The sequence below is a fragment of the Ranitomeya imitator genome, chromosome 5 (genome assembly GCF_032444005.1).
Source record: "Ranitomeya imitator isolate aRanImi1 chromosome 5, aRanImi1.pri, whole genome shotgun sequence".
NCBI lineage: Eukaryota > Metazoa > Chordata > Amphibia > Anura > Dendrobatidae > Ranitomeya > Ranitomeya imitator.
The window spans coordinates 435,579,872-435,598,117 of NC_091286.1; the positions used below are offsets into that span (position 1 = coordinate 435,579,872).

General features: G+C 45.3%; 1 protein-coding gene across 2 annotated transcripts in view; it reads right to left on the reverse strand.

Annotated features, from left to right (window-relative positions):
* LOC138638115 (probable cation-transporting ATPase 13A5) overlaps positions 1–18,246 on the reverse strand; it is a 371,860-nt gene that overhangs the window by 252,549 nt on the left and 101,065 nt on the right. For both annotated transcript variants that reach the window (XM_069727135.1, XM_069727137.1), the window contains exons 7-8: positions 4,757–4,891; positions 4,599–4,671 (exon numbers count right to left, since the gene is read on the reverse strand). In XM_069727135.1, the coding sequence (XP_069583236.1) occupies positions 4,599–4,671; positions 4,757–4,891 (208 nt within the window). The remainder of the gene's footprint in view (positions 1–4,598; positions 4,672–4,756; positions 4,892–18,246) is intronic.

Here is an 18,246-nt window from a genome sequence, read left to right on the forward strand (position 1 = left end):
AGGAAATGATGGATGTGGTGGAATGGGCAATGATGGAGGTGGAAATTGGAATGGGCAATGATGGTGGTGGGGGGAGAATGCAATGATGGTGGGGAAGAGGAAATTATGGAGGTGGTGGAAAGGGTAATAATGAGGGGGGAAGAAATGATGGAGGTGGTAGAATGGACAAGGATGGTGGTGGTGGAAAGCACACTGATGATATTGGAGGGGGAGAAAATGATGGAGGTGGTGGAATGGGCAAAGATGGGTATGGTGGGGGAAGAGAAAATGATGGATATGGTGGAAAAGGCAAAGGAGGAAATGATGGAGGTGGTAGAATGGGAAATTATGGGGTGGTGAGGGAGAAAGCAATGATAGTGGTGGTGGAGAAGGCAAAGATGGAGGTGGTGAAGAGAGCAATGATGGGGTGGGGTAGAGGAAAATAATGGGCATATATGAGGAAACAGTACAGGAGAATGGGGGGCATGTATGAGGAAGCAGTACAGGAGAATGGGGGGCATATCTGAGGAAACAGTATGGGGGATGGGTGCAGAGGGTATGAAGAGCAAATGGGGGAATGTATGCGGACACAGTATGAGTAGCGATGTGAAAAATGTATGTGGACAGAGTACGGGGAGTGAGGGTGATGTGTGCAGACACAGTATAGGTAGTCAGGTGAGCAGGCAGTATAGAAGGTGAGGGGTAAATATATGAGGAGACAGTATGGTGAACAGGAGGGATGTGAGAGGAGACAGTATGAGGAGGGAGGGGAATAGAGTGAGGAGACAGTATGGGGAGAAAAGTGAGTGGGCACAGAATAGAAACTGAGTAGTGGGTTCGTAGCATGGGGGGACAATGTAAGGGAATAGACAGGAGGGGGGTCTGATGAGAGTACAGTATAAATACTGGGCCCTATAGGGGGGACACAGTGTGAGAGGACAGGGTGAAGAGGGGGGCCAGTATGGAAAGGAGAGGTCAGTGTGAAGAGCATGTACCATACGAAGGACAGTGTGGGGGTCATATTTTGTGCAGACAATATAGTGAGGGGCAATTATTCATTCAGAAGCATTATAATGACACTTCTATCTTTAAGGGCATCATGTGGAGATTTTCTGCAAAAGAGTGGAGAAGATTGAGGTCTGCAGAGACGGCTGTAGATGAGAAAACTCATCATGGGATCTGGACAACGTCATCTATAAGGTACCTGGATGTAAATGTTATTTGTGATACTGACTAACTCATGTTTTTATTTATGTTAGGAGCATTAAAGGGGATGTCCAAGTTTGTGATGACAAATTTAAAAAAACTGACCGTCACCTCCAAACATAGATCAAGTGTGAACAGGTGCTGAACCTAGAGTCATCAACTCGTACACAGTCAAATAAATAAGGCAGCACACTGCAGCGCCAAAACATGCAAACATGAAACATGAAAGTTGAACTGCATTACTGCACTAGAAATATAAAAATGAGAGCGTTTAGTGCATAAATTGGCCAATTCATGTGTACCTGGTAGACACATTCGGGCATCTCTCTTATACTAGGTCCTACACTTTCCTTTCCTCACTGAGAATAAACGTCTTCATCTGAATGGGTACCTGTGAAACCTCTTCTTTAGACTAAATTTCTCTCTCTCTGTGGAGAGATGGACCTGCTGCGATTAAAACACCTGTGACTAAGAGGCGGAGTGCTAGGTCAGAAGGCTAGTGAATACAAATTTCAAATTTTTTTGAAATCCATTTATATGGATACAGCTAAATAAAATGTGAATGGTTGGTGATATCAGCTTCCTGTTTGTGGTACATTAGTATATGGCATGGGAAAAACTTTTCAAGATGGGTGGTGACCATGGTGGCCATTTTGAAGTTGGCCATTTTGGTTCCAACTTTATTTTTTTTTCCATGGGAAGAGGGTCATATAACACCAAACCTATTGAGAATTTCACAGGAATAACAATGGTGTGCTTGGTTTTAACGTAACTTTATTCTACCATAAGGGAGGGTTTAGACCCTTTCACATTTTGGTCTTCTAAAATTGATGAGTGGCCTGAGCTCGCCTCACACGCCTTGGAGGTTTTATCGTGCACGGCAGCCAGCATTCTCTCAGAACGTGTCTTCAGCGCCGCTGGTGGTGTTCTGAGAGATAAGAGCAGTCGGCTGTCTCCTGAAAATGTAGACTGCCATTAAGTAACTTTCATTAAGATGAGCAAGTCATGGATCTCCAATTACTTTTGTACCCCAATCGCAGAGTGTACAGACAAGGTGATATTACAAATTTTTTGTGTGATGCATTAATGTCACGTAACTGCACTCTGTGATATCTTTAGTGTGGCTTCTGTTAATGCTGTGGCTGCTGCTGTTGATGATAACACAAATTTGTGGAGATGTGAACAGGTTGGTCTACATTTGCTGGGTTAGCTGTAGTGGAAGATGTCTTGGTCCCAATTATACTATTTCTATTCATTTAACAGTTATTCCACTTCGATGATGTCAGGCCCTCATTTTTTAAAATGTGAAAACTCCAGGTTGGGTGTTTATCTGCTGGATTAGGCATAGTGCAAGACCTGTTGGTCCCAACTATTTCTACTGTGGTGAAATTGATGCCACTTTTGTGGTGTCTGCCAGTAATTTTTGGAAATGTGAACACTCCCCTTTGGGTGTCCATCTGCTTGATTTGGTGTAGTGGAAGACCTGTCAGTTCCTATTATCCTATTTCTACTGTGGTGAAATTGATGTCACGCTTGTGGTGTCTGACAGTAATTTTTGGAAATGTGACCGCTCCTGGTTGAGTGTCCATCTGCTGTATTGGGTGTAGTGGAAGACCTGTTGGTCCCTATTATACAATATATAGTGTGGTGAAATTGATGCCACTTTTGTGGTGTCTGACAGTAATTTTTGGAAATGTGGATACTCCTGGTTGGGCGTACATTTGCTGGATTTAGCGTAGTGAAAGACCTGTTGGTCCCTATTATACTATTTCTACTGTGGTGAAATTGATGACTCTTCTATGGTGTAAGGCTCTCATTTGTTTAAATGTGAACACTCCTGATTGGGTGTCCATCTGCTGGATTGGGTGTAGTAGAATACCTGTCGGTCCCTATTATACTATTTCTATTGTGACGAAATTGCTGCCACTTTTGTGGTGTCTGCCAGTAATTTTTACAAATGTGAACATTTTGGGTTGGATGTCCATCAGCTGGATTAGGTGTAATAGAAGACCTGTTGGTCCCCATTATACTATTTCTACTCTAGTTTGAAATTGATGCCACTTTTGTGGGCTAATGCCCTCATTTAATTAAATATGAACACTTTAGGTTGGGTGTCCCCCTGCTGGATTGGGAGTAGTGGAAGATCTGTCGGTCCCTTTTATACTATTTTTTCTGTGTGGAAATTGATGCCACATTTATGGTATTTGCCAGTTATTTTTGAAAATGTGAACACTCCTGTTTGGTTATCCATCTGCTTGATTGGGTGTGGTGGAACCTGTTGGATCCTATTATACCATTTCTACTGTGGTGAAATTGATGTCACGTTTGTGGTGTCTGACAGTAATTTTTGGAAATGTGTACACTCCTAGTTGGGTGTCCATCTGCTTGATTGGGTGTAGTGGAAGACCTGTCAGCCCCTATTACTATATACTATATCTACTGTGGTTAAATTGATGCCACTTCTGTGGTGTAAGGTCCTCATTTGTTTAAATGTGAACACTCCTGAATCGGTGTTCAACTAGTTCAAATAGAAGGTACTACTTTTACATAATTTTAGATTATAAGACGCATTTTTTCCCCAACAAATTTGGGAGGAAAATGAGATGTGTCTTATAGTGTGAATGCAGGCTTACTAGGGGGTTGCGGCAGAGGTGTGACGATGCTGCAACAGTGGGTGGTGTGGAGTGGTCCCGAGCAGGGATTCTTCTTCAGGATACAGGTGGCAGAAATGTGGAGGCACCACGGTACAGTGTCCACGGTGAGCAGAGTGCATCAATGATTTCCCTGCGGCCATCTTCCAGAAGCCATGGGCTGCCGGAGTCTTCACGAAAATAGGCGCCAGAGGCCGCACATTGAAATTTTTACGGCAGTCGGCTTCAGGAAGATGGCCGCAGGGAAATCGGTGATGCACTCGTCTCTGCTCACTGTGGACACCGGACCATAGTGTTGCCACATTTCTGCTGTCGCATCCTGAAGAAGAGACCCTACACCATGATCAGCATCATCACTCCGGGACTGCAGCATCACCTCACTTCTGCCACCGCCAGCATCCTGAGGATGGGACCCGGCTCCAGCTCTTCAGCGCCGACCTGCAGCATTGCACCCTGGGACTGCAGCATTGCCACACTTCTGCTGCTGCCGTCTTCCTGAGGAAGGGACCCTGCCTTCAGTGATCCCACTGTACCAGCGCCGGCTCTCAGATAAGATACTTTAAATTCAGACAATAAGACGGACCCCCATCTTATAAAAATCTTTTTTCTGCTATTTTCCACCCTAAAATTTGGGGTGCGTCTTAAGGTCCGGTGCGCCTTACAGTCTGAAAAATACAGTAAAAAGTGAGAACACTACTGACATATGCACTACGACATAGCTACATGTTACAAATCAGTAAATTAATATTCTGAGTAACTTACCTCCATTTTTTTGAAGCACTGAAACCAAAATGCTGTTGTAGGATGCTGACATTCTGTGCAGTTTGACTGATTGCTAAAATGAAAAAAAGATGTGTAAATAGTTTTTGTTAAGGAAAATGGAATAGAACACTGTTTTGTTTAAACACATGCACACATACCTTTCTTAAATTATACACTGTTGCAGAAATGGACAAGATTGTCATAAATAAAATAGCGAGGCTATATTCATAGTATGATGTAGCTATCCATATACTTAAAGAATAGGATTGGAACACATAAAATGGGTTGAAAATCTGTAAAGCAGAAGAAAATCATTATTTCACGTATGCACAGCTTTAACAATTGTAAAAGAATCATTTCCTCTTGTGTTCCAAGAACCCGAATCTAGCATAGAATTTGAATAGACCTGAATAAAATCTGATGCTGTGTAAAGTACTCAAAAAACACAGAAAACTTGTGGCCAATGGCGTGTGTCAAATGATCTATGAAATGCAATTAAATTAATTTTATTATGTGTGAATATTACTCAAAGTTGTTCATGCTCTTTTTAGTTGCAATCATGTGCTAGTTTAAAATTGACCGTCCAGCTGTTTTTCATTACTTCCACATACTTTTTCAAGCTTTTGTTAACCCTGTCCCAACATTTTTAAAGGTGTTTTTCTACCATCAATTTCTAAATTAATAATTTTTTAAAATAAAGATTTCTATCTGCATTTTTGTGCTGGATTTCTCAGACTATCCAAATCCACTGACCTTGCCTCTCTCTGCCTCCTCCTTGACATGTCTGGACAGGGTGGGTAGCTATGATGTCGGACACCTACCCCAAGACTTCCGATATCTGAGCGGCTGATGATAGAGTCGCTCATAACTGCTCTTTCCTCATTGGGGAGTCAAAATATAAAAAGCCAGTATATCTACCCTAAACTTACCCCTCTGCTAGAAGCTAAAAGTGAGAAGTGTGTTAAAATGCTATTTCCTCTGCAGATTTTGCCCTCCTATTATTATCTTTACTATAGGATACCTTTAGTTATTTTACCAGCATTCTCAATCTGTCAGTCTGAACTTTGTTGCTAGCACATCCCAGACATATTGTGTCATTGTGTGTGCTACCTGTTATCTTGTTATCTGAAGCCTAATCTCACGTGTAGGATCAGCCACTTGGCCTCTATAGTCATATAACCCCTTAGTGACAGAGCCAATTTGGTACTTAATGATCTAGCCAATTTTTACAATTCTGACCACTGTCACTTTATGAGGTTATAACTCTGGAACGCTTCAACAGATCCCGCTGATTCTGAGAATGTTTTTTCGTGACATATTGTACTTCATGTTAGTGGTAACATTTCTTCGATATTACTTGCGATTATTTATGAAAAAAATGGAAATATGGCGAAAATTTTAAAAATTTTGCAATTTTCAAACTTTGTATTTTTATGCCCTTAAATCAGAGAGATATGTCACGAAAAATAGTTAATAAATAACATTTCCCACATGTCTACTTTACATCAGCACAATTTTGGAACCAAAATTTTTTTTTGTTAGGGAGTTATAAGGGTTAAAAGTTGACCAGCAATTTCTCATTTTTACAACACCATTTTTTTTTAGGGACCACATGACATTTGAAGTCATTTTGAGGGGTCTATATGGTAGAAAATAATGAAGTGTGACACCATTCTAAAAACTACACCCCTCAAGGTTCTCAAAACCACATTCAAGAAGTTTATTAACCCTTTACGTGCTTCACAGGAACTGAAACAATGTGGAAGGAAAAAATGAACATTTAACTTTTTTTGCAAATATTTTAATTCAGAACCATTTTTTTATTTTCACAAGTGTAAAAACAGAAATGTAACCATAAATTTTGTTATGCAATTTCTCCTGAATACGCCAATACCCCTTATGTGGGGGTAAACCACTTTTTGGGCGCACCGCAGAACTTGTAAATGAATGAGCACCGTTTGACTTTTTCAATGCAGAATTGGCTGGAATTTAGATCGGACGCCATGTCACGTTTAGAGAGCCCCTGATGTGCCTAAACAATGGAAACCCCCCACAAGTGACACCATTTTGGAAACTAGACCACTTAAGGAACTTATCTAGATGTGTGGTGAGCACTTTGAACCCCTAAGAGCTTCACAGAAGTTTATAACGTAGAGCCGTGAAAATAAAAAATCGCATTTGTTTACACAAAAATGATCTTTTCGCCCACAAATTCTTATTTTCACAAGGGTAACAGGAGAAATTAGACCACAATAGTTGTTGTGCGATTTCTCCTGAATACGTCGATACCCTATATATGAGGGTAAACCACTGTTTGGGCGCACCGCGGAGCTTGGAAGAGAAGGACTGCCGTTTTACTTTTTCAATGTAGAATTGGCAGGAATTGAGATTGAACGCCATGTCGCGTTTGGAGAGCCCCTGCTGTGCCTAAACAGTGGAATCCCCCCACAAATGACACCAATTTGGAAACTAGACCCCTTAAGGAACTTATGTAGATGTGTGGTGAGCACTTTGAACCCCCTGTGCTTCACAGAAGTTTATAACGTTGAGCCGTGAAAATAAAAAATCACATTTTTTCAACAAAAATGATCTTTTTGCCCCCAAATTTTTACTTTCACAAAGGTAACAGGAGAAATTAGACCACAAAAGTTGTTGTGCAATTTCTCCTGAGTACGTCAATACCCTATATGTGGGGGTAAACCACTGTTTGGGCGCACCACAGAGCTTGGAAGAGAAGGAGTGCCATTTTACTTTTTCAATGTTGAATTGGCTGGAATTGAGATTGGATGCCATGTCGCGTTTGGAGAGCCCCTGATGTGCCTAAACAGTAGAAACCCCCCACAAGTGACCCCATTTTGGAAACTTGGAAACTAGACCCCCCATGGAACTTATCTAGATGTGTGGTGAGAACTTTGAATGCCCAAGTGCTTCACAGAAGTTTAGCATGCAGAGTCGTGAAAATAAAAAAATATTTTTTTTTCCACAGAAAAGATTTTGAAGCCCCCAAGTTTTTATTTTCACAAGGGTAACAGGAGAAATTGGACCACTAAAGTTGTTGTCCAATTTATCCCGAGTACGCTTATGCCCCATATGTGGGGGTAAACCACTGTTTGGGCGCACGGCAGAGCTCGGAATGGAAGGAGCACCGTTTTGGAATGCAGACTTAGATAGAATGGTCTGTGGGCATTATGTTGCGTTTGCAGAGCCCCTGATGTACCTAAACAGTAGTAACCCCCACAAGTGACCCCGTTTTGGAAACTAGACCCCCGAGGAACTTATCTAGATGTGTGGTGAGAACTTTGAATGCCCAAGTGCTTCACAGAAGTTTATAATGCAGTCATGAAAATAAAAAATATTTTTTTTCCACAAAAATGATTTTGTAGCCCCCAAGTTTTTATTTTCACAAGGGTAACAGGAGAAATTGGACCCCAAAAGTTGTTGTCCAATTTATCCCAAGTACGCTGATGCCCCATATGTGGGGGTAACCCACTGTTTGGGCGCACGGCAGAGCTCAGAAGGGAGGGAGCACCATTTGACTTTTTGAGCGCAAAATTGGCTGTCGTGTTTGGAGACCTGTTATGGACCTGGTGGTTAGGAGCACCCGGTACGACCTGATGGTTAAACTCACACAGGACAAGCTCTGGGAAGTGGGAGCTCTGCTGACCGCAACCCCTAATCCTATCACACAACTAGAAATAGCCGTGGAGCATACCTAACACGACCTAGACGCCTCTTCACAGCCTAAGAGCTAACTAGCCCTAAAGATAGAAAATAAAGCCTACCTTGCCTCAGAGAAATTCCCCAAAGGAAAAGGCAGCCCCCCACATATATTGACTGTGAGTTAAGATGAAAGTCACAAACACAGAAATGAAACAGGTTTCAGCAAAGGGAGGCCAGGATGGCACCATTGAAGCTCTAAAAAACTATAGGGAGAAAAATACTTTATCTAAAAAACTAATTAAAGCTGCCAAAAAGGAAACAGAGAAGCACATTGCTAAGGAGAGTAAAACTAATCCCAAACTGTTCTTCAACTATATCAATGGTAAAAGAATAAAAACTGAAAATGTAGGCCCCTTAAAAAATAGTGAGGAAAGAATGGTTGTAGATGACGAGGAAAAAGCTAACATATTAAACACCTTCTTCTCCACGGTATTCACGGTGGAAAATGAAATGCTAGGTGAAATCCCAAGAAACAATGAAAACCCTATATTAAGGGTCACCAATCTAACCCAAGAAGAGGTGCGAAACCAGCTAAATAAGATTAAAATAGATAAATCTCCGGGTCCGGATGGCATACACCCACGAGTAGAGTTGAGCGACCTTGACCTTTTTAGAGTCGAGCCGGGTTTCGTGAAACCCGACTATCTCAAAAGTCGGGTCGAGTGAAATCGGCCGATTATGACGTAAAGTCGGGATCGACCGAAACACGAAACCCAATGCAAGTCAATGGGGCAGCATAGTCGGCAGTGAGTGGGGGCCAGGAAAACACCTAGAGTGCCCATTTTAATGTCAAAACCATCCATTCTTCTTAATGAAGCTTGTCAAGCGTAATTTACCTTATAATAATTGGAAGGCATTTGAAATTGGGGGTCATTTGGCTAAAGTTGTGGTGGGTAGGGCTGGTTCAAGTAATTAGTGGGCCCAGGAAATCTGGACCACGTCACGGCAGTGGAGCAGGGAGAGGTAAGTATTTCAACTTTGCAAGTGCTGTGAACCTGAGCAAGCAGGGGGGGCCCACTCGTTGGCATTGGCACTGGCACAGGGCCCCTCAAAGTACAGCGGTGTGTTTGCACGGCGGGGGCGCCTCCCACCGGCAGCAACACTTTTGCGTACCATGAGAGGCCCTGTGCCAGTGACGTCGCCAACTAGTATTCCTCCCCCCACCTGATGAAGGAACCTGCACTTTCATCTGCACCTTCCTGTTTGTCCCCGTGTAAGGTGGTATGGTATGCGGGAAGGGGGACCTGACTTTCAGCAGGGTCAGAATCTTGCAGTGTAGCGTGCACGGGAAATGTTGCGTTATGGGTCAATGTACCAGCAGACTCATCTATCACTGGCTGGGCAATGGGCAGGATGAGGAGGAAACACAGATATAGGCCCAAAGAATAAAGTGGGCTAAATGCAGTTCAAAATTGGTAACACAGGACTAATCAGGGGGCATTGCAGTGGAGGACAACTGGAATGAGAGGCTGACACAGAGAGTAGGCCCAAATCAGTAAGTAGTCGAAATGCAGTTCAAAATTGGCAACAGTAGTAAACAGGCGGCACAGCTTTGTTCAGTGGAGGAGAACAGCAAGGAGTGGCAGACACCGATAGTAGGCCCGAACCCAACTAGTAGGCCAAATGCAGTCTAACATTAACAACTACTTAACGAGCGCCTGAAAACGGAATTTCAGGACAGGAAACCAGGAGAACAGCAAGGAGCGGCAGACACCGATAGTAGGCCCCAAACCAACTAGTACACCAAATGCAGTTGTTCCGTTTAACCACAATTTAATGAGAGCCTGAAGATAGAAGTTCAGGAAAGGCAACCTGGAGAACACCTTGGAGTGGAACACACCATCTCTCTACACCCCATACCCAATTTGTAGGTCTAATGCAGCGTAGTTTCCAACAACTACTAAACGAGAGCATGATGATCGAAGCATTGGCGAGGAAACCTGGGGAACACCTTGGAGTGGAACACACCATCTCTCTACAGTGGAACACACCATCTCTCTACACCCCATACCCAATTTGTAGGCCTAATGCAGCGTAGTTTCCAACAACTACTAAACGAGAGCCGGAAGATCGAAGCAATGGAGAGGAAACCTGGGGAACACCTTGGAGTGTAACACACCATCTCTCTACACCCCATACCCAATTTGTAGGCCTAATGCAGCGTATTTTCCAACAACTACTAAACGAGAGCCGGAAGATCGAAGCAATGGAGAGGAAACCTGGGGAACACCTTGGAGTGTAACACACCATCTCTCTACACCCCATACCCAATTTGTAGGCCTAATGCAGCGTAGTTTCCAACAAATACTAAACGAGAGCCGGAAGATCGAAGCAATGGAGAGGAAACCTGGGGAACACCTTGGAGTGTAACACACCATCTCTCTACACCCCATACCCAATTTGTAGGCCTAATGCAGTGTAGTTTCCAACAACTACTAAACGAGAGCCGGAAGATCGAAGCAATGGAGAGGAAACCTGGGGAACACCTTGGAGTGTAACACACCATCTCTCTACACCCCATACCCAATTTGTAGGCCTAATGCAGCGTAGTTTCCAACAACTACTAAACGAGAGCATGATGATCGAAGCATTGGCGAGGAAACCTGGGGAACACCTTGGAGTGGAACACACCATCTCTCTACAGTGGAACACACCATCTCTCTACACCCCATACCCAATTTGTAGGCCTAATGCAGCGTAGTTTCCAACAACTACTAAACGAGAGCCGGAAGTTCGAAGCTCAGGAAAGGCAACCTGGAGAACACCTTGGAGTGGAACACACCATCTCTCTACACCCCATACCCAATTTGTAGGCCCAATGCAGCGTAGTTTCCAACAACTACTAAACGAGAGCCGGAAGATCGAAGCAATGGAGAGGAAACCTGGGGAACACCTTGGAGTGTAACACACCATCTCTCTACACCCCATACCCAATTTGTAGGCCTAATGCAGCGTAGTTTCCAACAACTACTAAACGAGAGCCGGAAGATCGAAGCTCAGGAAAGGCAACCTGGGGAACACCTTGGGGTGTAACAAACCCTCTCTCTACACCACGGAAGGGCTGATTCTTAGGAAGGAAGGCTGTCGGAAAGAAGCAGGGCGCGTCCGAGGGTGATTATATTCTTATTAGGTATATACTCACCCTCGGACGCGCCCTGCTTCTTTATTTGTAATGAATGTTTATTTGCAATGTGATTTTGACTTACTCTATTTTTTTGGTAAATAATGATTTTATTATTTTCATTGTTTTGCATCTTCTTGGCAATAATATAAAGAAGACGCGACAGGACAACACTCGGTGGATGCCATATCTGTGTTTAAAATTGAAAAAACCTTTCAGTTAACTACTTGCAGGAGAAAGTTATTGTAGCTGGTGGCCATTTTTAGTACTGTACCAGATTTTTGTTGTATGTGTTTGTTTTTAATGTTAAAATGTCTGCATTTGATATCTCTCCAGTATTTTCTTTTTTATAAGCAAAATACTTATTTTTATATTTTCTGATGTTGGTTCCAGGGGTACACGGGCAGCAGTGGTGTGGTCAGTGGAGGCCTAGTGGAAGGAGTGACCGCAGACAGGCATCGAAGGCCTAAAATAATAACACATGGCTGTAGGCAATTTTAAATTGGTTCCAGGGGTACACGGGCAGCAGTGGTGTGGTCAGTGGAGGCCTAGTGGAAGGAGTCACCGCAGACAGGCATCGAAGGCCTAAAATAATAACACATGGCTGTAGGCAATTTCAAATTGGTTCCAGGGGTACACGGGCAGCAGTGGTGTGGTCAGTGGAGGCCTAGTGGAAGGAGTGACCGCAGACAGGCATCGAAGGCCTAAAATAATAACACATGGCTGTAGGCAATTTTAAATTGGTTCCAGGGGTACACGGGCAGCAGTGGTGTGGTCAGTGGAGGCCTAGTGGAAGGAGTCACCGCAGACAGGCATCGAAGGCCTAAAATAATAACACATGGCTGTAGGCAATTTTAAATTGGTTACAGGGGTACACGGGCAGCAGTGGTGTGGTCAGTGGAGGCCTAGTGGAAGGAGTGACCGCAGACAGGCATCGAAGGCCTAAAATAATAACACATGGCTGTAGGCAATTTTAAATTGGTTCCAGGGGTACACGGGCAGCAGTGGTGTGGTCAGTGGAGGCCTAGTGGAAGGAGTCACCACAGACAGGCATCGAAAGCCTAAAATAATAACACATGGCTGTAGGCAATTTTAAATTGGTTACAGGGGTACACGGGCAGCAGTGGTGTGGTCAGTGGAGGCCTAGTGGAAGGAGTCACCGCAGACAGGCATCGAAGGCCTAAAATAATAACACATGGCTGTAGGCAATTTTAAATTGGTTCCAGGGGTACACGGGCAGCAGTGGTGTGGTCAGTGGAGGCCTAGTGGAAGGAGTGACCGCAGACAGGCATCGAAGGCCTAAAATAATAACACATGGCTGTAGGCAATTTTAAATTGGTTCCAGGGGTACACGGGCAGCAGTGGTGTGGTCAGTGGAGGCCTAGTGGAAGGAGTCACCGCAGACAGGCATCGAAGGCCTAAAATAATAACACATGGCTGTAGGCAATTTCAAATTGGTTCCAGGGGTACACGGGCAGCAGTGGTGTGGTCAGTGGAGGCCTAGGGGAAGGAGTGACCGCAGACAGGCATCGAAGGCCTAAAATAATAACACATGGCTGTAGGCAATTTTAAATTGGTTCCAGGGGTACACGGGCAGCAGTGGTGTGGTCAGTGGAGGCCTAGTGGAAGGAGTCACCGCAGACAGGCATCGAAGGCCTAAAATAATAACACATGGCTGTAGGCAATTTTAAATTGGTTACAGGGGTACACGGGCAGCAGTGGTGTGGTCAGTGGAGGCCTAGTGGAAGGAGTGACCACAGACAGGCATCGAAGGCCTAAAATAATAACACATGGCTGTAGGCAATTTTAAATTGGTTCCAGGGGTACACGGGCAGCAGTGGTGTGGTCAGTGGAGGCCTAGTGGAAGGAGTCACCGCAGACAGGCATCGAAAGCCTAAAATAATAACACATGGCTGTAGGCAATTTTAAATTGGTTACAGGGGTACACGGGCAGCAGCGGTGTGGTCAGTGGAGGCCTAGTGGAAGGAGTCACCGCAGACAGGCATCGAAGGCCTAAAATAATAACACATGGCTGTAGGCAATTTTAAATTGGTTCCAGGGGTACACGGGCAGCAGTGGTGTGGTCAGTGGAGGCCTAGTGGAAGGAGTGACCGCAGACAGGCATCGAAGGCCTAAAATAATAACACATGGCTGTAGGCAATTTTAAATTGGTTCCAGGGGTACACGGGCAGCAGTGGTGTGGTCAGTGGAGGCCTAGTGGAAGGAGTGACCACAGACAGCCATCGAAGGCCTAACATAACAAAAATGTCAATACAATGGTATTGTCAGTGGCAGGCATTGAAGGATGTCAGCGCATAGACTAAACATTGGTGGAGCTGTGAGATAATTTTGCAAGTGGTAGAGCACTGTTTGAGCTGGGGTGGGGGGAAACTGTCTTGTGGCCGGCGGTACAGGCCCAGGGCCCCTCATATTACAACGGTGTGTCTGACGTTGGGTGCGCACCACCACCGCCAGAGACACTTTATTGTACTAGGAGGGACCCAGTGGCAGTGCTGTCGACCAAAAGCGGGCTCACCCACCTCTTCAGACAAACTGCACTCTCACGGGTGCTGTCGCCAAGTGTCGATACCACGGCCCCGTGTGGGGAGTTTGGCCATTTAGTGAGGTGTAAACATGTCGTATGCTGGACAATCAGGTGCAGAAAATTACGAGATTGGAAAAGGCATTCAGAATAGTCCACAGGCAAGACCTTTTCATAGGAAAGCTAGGTGTCAGCCGGGCAAGGTGGGGCAAAAGATTTCGAAATCCAGTTGTGGTTCATTTTAATGAAGGTTAGATCATCTACATTTTGGGTAGCCAGACGAGTCCTTTTTTCTGTTAGTATTGAACCTGCAGCACTGAATACTCTTTCTGATAGGACACTAGCTGCCGCGCAAGCAAGCTCCTGCAATGCATATTCTGCCAATTCTGGCCAGGTGTCTAATTTTGATGCCCAGTAATCAAATGGGAATGACGGTTGAGGGAGAACATCGATAAGGGATGAAAAATAGTTTGTAACCATACTGGACAAATGTTGTCTCCTGTCACTTTGAATTGATGCTGCAGTACCTGTCCTGTCTGTGGTCATAGCAAAATCACTCCACAACCTGGTCAGAAAACCCCTCTGGCCAACGCCACTTCTGATTTCTGCCCCTCTAACTCCTCTGGTCTGCTGGCCCCTGCAGCTCGTGTGAGAACGATCACGGGCGCTGTGTGCAGGGAATGCCAGAAGCAAACGGTCAACAAGAGTTGATTGTTTGGTTGCTAATATTAGTTCCAAGTTCTCATGTGGCATTATATTTTGCAATTTGCCTTTATAGCGAGGATCAAGGAGGCAGGCCAACCAGTAATCGTCATCATTCATCATTTTAGTTATGCGTGTGTCCCTTTTGAGGATATGTAAGGCATAATCCGCCATGTGGGCCAAAGTTCCAGTTCTCAAATCTGCGGTTGTGCTTGGTTGAGGGGCAGTTTCAGGCAAATCCACGTCACTTGTGTCCCTCAAAAAACCAGAACCCGGCCTTGCCGCGCCACCAATTTCCAGTGGCCCCGGAAAAGCTTCCTCATTAAAAATATAATCATCCCCATCATCCTCCTCGTCCTCCTCCTCCTCTTCGCCCGCTACCTCGTCCTGTACACTGCCCTGGCCAGACAATGGCTGACTGTCATCAAGGCTTTCCTCTTCCTCAGCTGCAGACGCCTGATCCTTTATGTGCGTCAAACTTTGCATCAGCAGACGCATTAGGGGGATGCTCATGCTTATTATGGCGTTGTCTGCACTAACCAGCCGTGTGCATTCCTCAAAACACTGAAGGACTTGGCACATGTCTTGAATCTTCGACCACTGCACACCTGACAACTCCATGTCTGCCATCCTACTGCCTGCCCGTGTATGTGTATCCTCCCACAAAAACATAACAGCCCGCCTCTGTTCACACAGTCTCTGAAGCATGTGCAGTGTTGAGTTCCACCTTGTTGCAACGTCTATGATTAGGCGATGCTGGGGAAGGTTCAAAGAACGCTGATAGGTCTGCATACGGCTGGAGTGTACGGGCGAACGGCGGATATGTGAGCAAAGTCCACGCACTTTGAGGAGCATGTCGGATAACCCCGGATAACTTTTCAGGAAGCACTGCACCACCAGGTTTAAGGTGTGAGCCAGGCAAGGAATGTGTTTCAGTTGGGAAAGGGAGATGGCAGCCATGAAATTCCTTCCGTTATCACTCACTACCTTGCCTGCCTCAAGATCTACAGTGCCCAGCCACGACTGCGTTTCTTTCTGCAAGAACTCGGACAGAACTTCCGCGGTGTGTCTGTTGTCGCCCAAACACTTCATAGCCAATACAGCCTGCTGACGGTTGCCAGTAGCTGCCCCATAATGGGAGACCTGGTGTGCAACAGTGGCAGCTGCGGATGGAGTGGTTGTGCGACTGCGGTCTGTGGACGAGCTCTCGCTTCTGCAGGAGGACGAAGAGGAGGAGGAGGGGGTGCGAACGGCTACAGCCAATTGTTTCCTAGACCGTGGGCTAGGCAGAACTGTCCCAAACTTGCTGTCCCCTGTGGACCCTGCATCCACCACATTTACCCAGTGTGCCGTGATGGACACGTAACGTCCCTGGCTATGCCTACTGGTCCATGCATCTGTTGTCAGGTGCACCTTTGTGCTCACAGATTGCCTGAGTGCATGGACGATGCGCTCTTTAACATGCTGGTAGAGGGCTGGGATGGCTTTTCTTGAAAAAAAGTGTCGACTCGGTAGCTCGTAGCTTGGTACAGCGTAGTCCATCAGGGCTTTGAAAGCTTCGCTTTCAACTAACCGGTAGGGCATCATCTCTAACGAGATTAGTCTAGCTATGTGTGCGTTCAAACCCTGTGTACGCGGATGTGAGGCTAAGTACTTCCTTTTTCTAACCATAGTCTCATGTAGGGTGAGCTGGACTGGAGAGCTGGAGATCGTGGAACTAGCGGGGGTGCCGGTGGACATGGCAGACTGAGAGACGGTGGGAGATGGTATTGTTGCCACCGGTGCCCTAGATGCAGTGTTTCCTACTACGAAACTGGTGATTCCCTGACCCTGACTGCTTTGGCCTGGCAAAGAAACCTGCACAGATACTGCAGGTGGTGCGGAAAATGGTGGCCCTACACTGCCGGAAGGGATGTTGCGTTGCTGACTAGCTTCATTGGCCGAGGGTGCTACAACCTTAAGGGACGTTTGGTAGTTAGTCCAGGCTTGCAAATGCATGGTGGTTAAATGTCTATGCATGCAACTTGTATTGAAACTTTTCAGATTCTGTCCTCTGCTTAAGGTAGTTGAACATTTTTGACAGATGACTTTGCGCTGATCAATTGGATGTTGTTTAAAAAGATGCCAGACTGCACTCTTTCTAGCATCGGATACCTTTTCAGGCATTGCAGACTGAGCTTTAACCGGATGGCCACGCTGTCCTCCAACAGGTTTTGGCTTTGCTACGCGTTTTGGGCAAGATACGGGCCCGGCAGATGGAACCTGTTGCGATGTTGATGCCTGCTGCGGCCCCTCCTCCTCCGCTTCAGAACTGCTGCTGCCTGCACCCTGTTCCCCCAATGGCTGCCAATCGGGGTCAAGAACTGGGTCATCTATTACCTCTTCTTGTAGCTCGTGTGCAACTTCGTCTGTGTCACCGTGTCGGTCGGTGGTATAGCGTTCGTGATGGGGCAACATAGTCTCATCAGGGTCTGATTCTTGATCAGCACCCTGCGAGGGCAATGTTGTGGTCTGAGTCAAAGGACCAGCATAGTAGTCTGGCTGTGGCTGTGCATCAGTGCACTCCATGTCAGATTCAACTTGTAATGGGCATGGACTGTTAACTGCTTCACTTTCTAAGCCAGGGACGGTATGTGTAAAGAGCTCCATGGAGTAACCCGTTGTGTCGCTTGCTGCATTCTTCTCTGTTGTTGTTTTTGCTGAAGAGGACAAGGAAGCGACTTGTCCCTGACCGTGAACATCCACTAACGACGCGCTGCTTTGACATTTACCAGTTTCACGAGAGGAGGCAAAAGAGCTAGAGGCTGAGTCAGCAAGATAAGCCAAAACTTGCTCTTGCTGCTCCGGCTTTAAAAGCGGTTTTCCTACTCCCAGAAAAGGGAGCGTTCGAGGCCTTGTGTAGCCAGACGACGAACCTGGCTCCACAGCTCCAGACTTAGGTGCAATATTTTTTTTCCCACGACCAGCTGATGCTCCACCACTACCACTACCCTCATTACCAGCTGACAATGAACGCCCCGGCCATGACCTCTTCCACCATACTTCCTCATTGTTTTAAAAACGTAAACAAACTAACGGTATTTGTTGATGTCACACAAATTACACGGTGAGCTATAACTTCAGTATGATTTAGCTACCCCGTTACAGGTGAGTGAGACCACAACGAAAATCAGGCACAATGTTACACACTCTGTTGTTGGTGGCAACAAATGAGAGAGATGCCACACACGCAGGACTGTCACTGAAGCACAAATGTAAATATTAATCTCCCACTGATTTGATTTTTTTTTTTTTTAAGGGAGACTTTAGGAAAAAAAAATAATAGAATAAAATGATTTTTTCAGGAAGAATTTAGAAACCAAATAAAATAAAATGATTTTTTCAGGGAGAATTTAGAAAACAAATAAAACAAAAAAAGGCTTTCTATGGCCCACTGAGTGAGAGATGACGCACACAGGAGTCAGGAGTGGCACACAAGCCCAAAGGCCAATATTTATCTCCCACTGATTGATGTAGTGATTTTTTCAGGTAGATTTTGGAACCCAAATCAAGCTAAAAAAAAT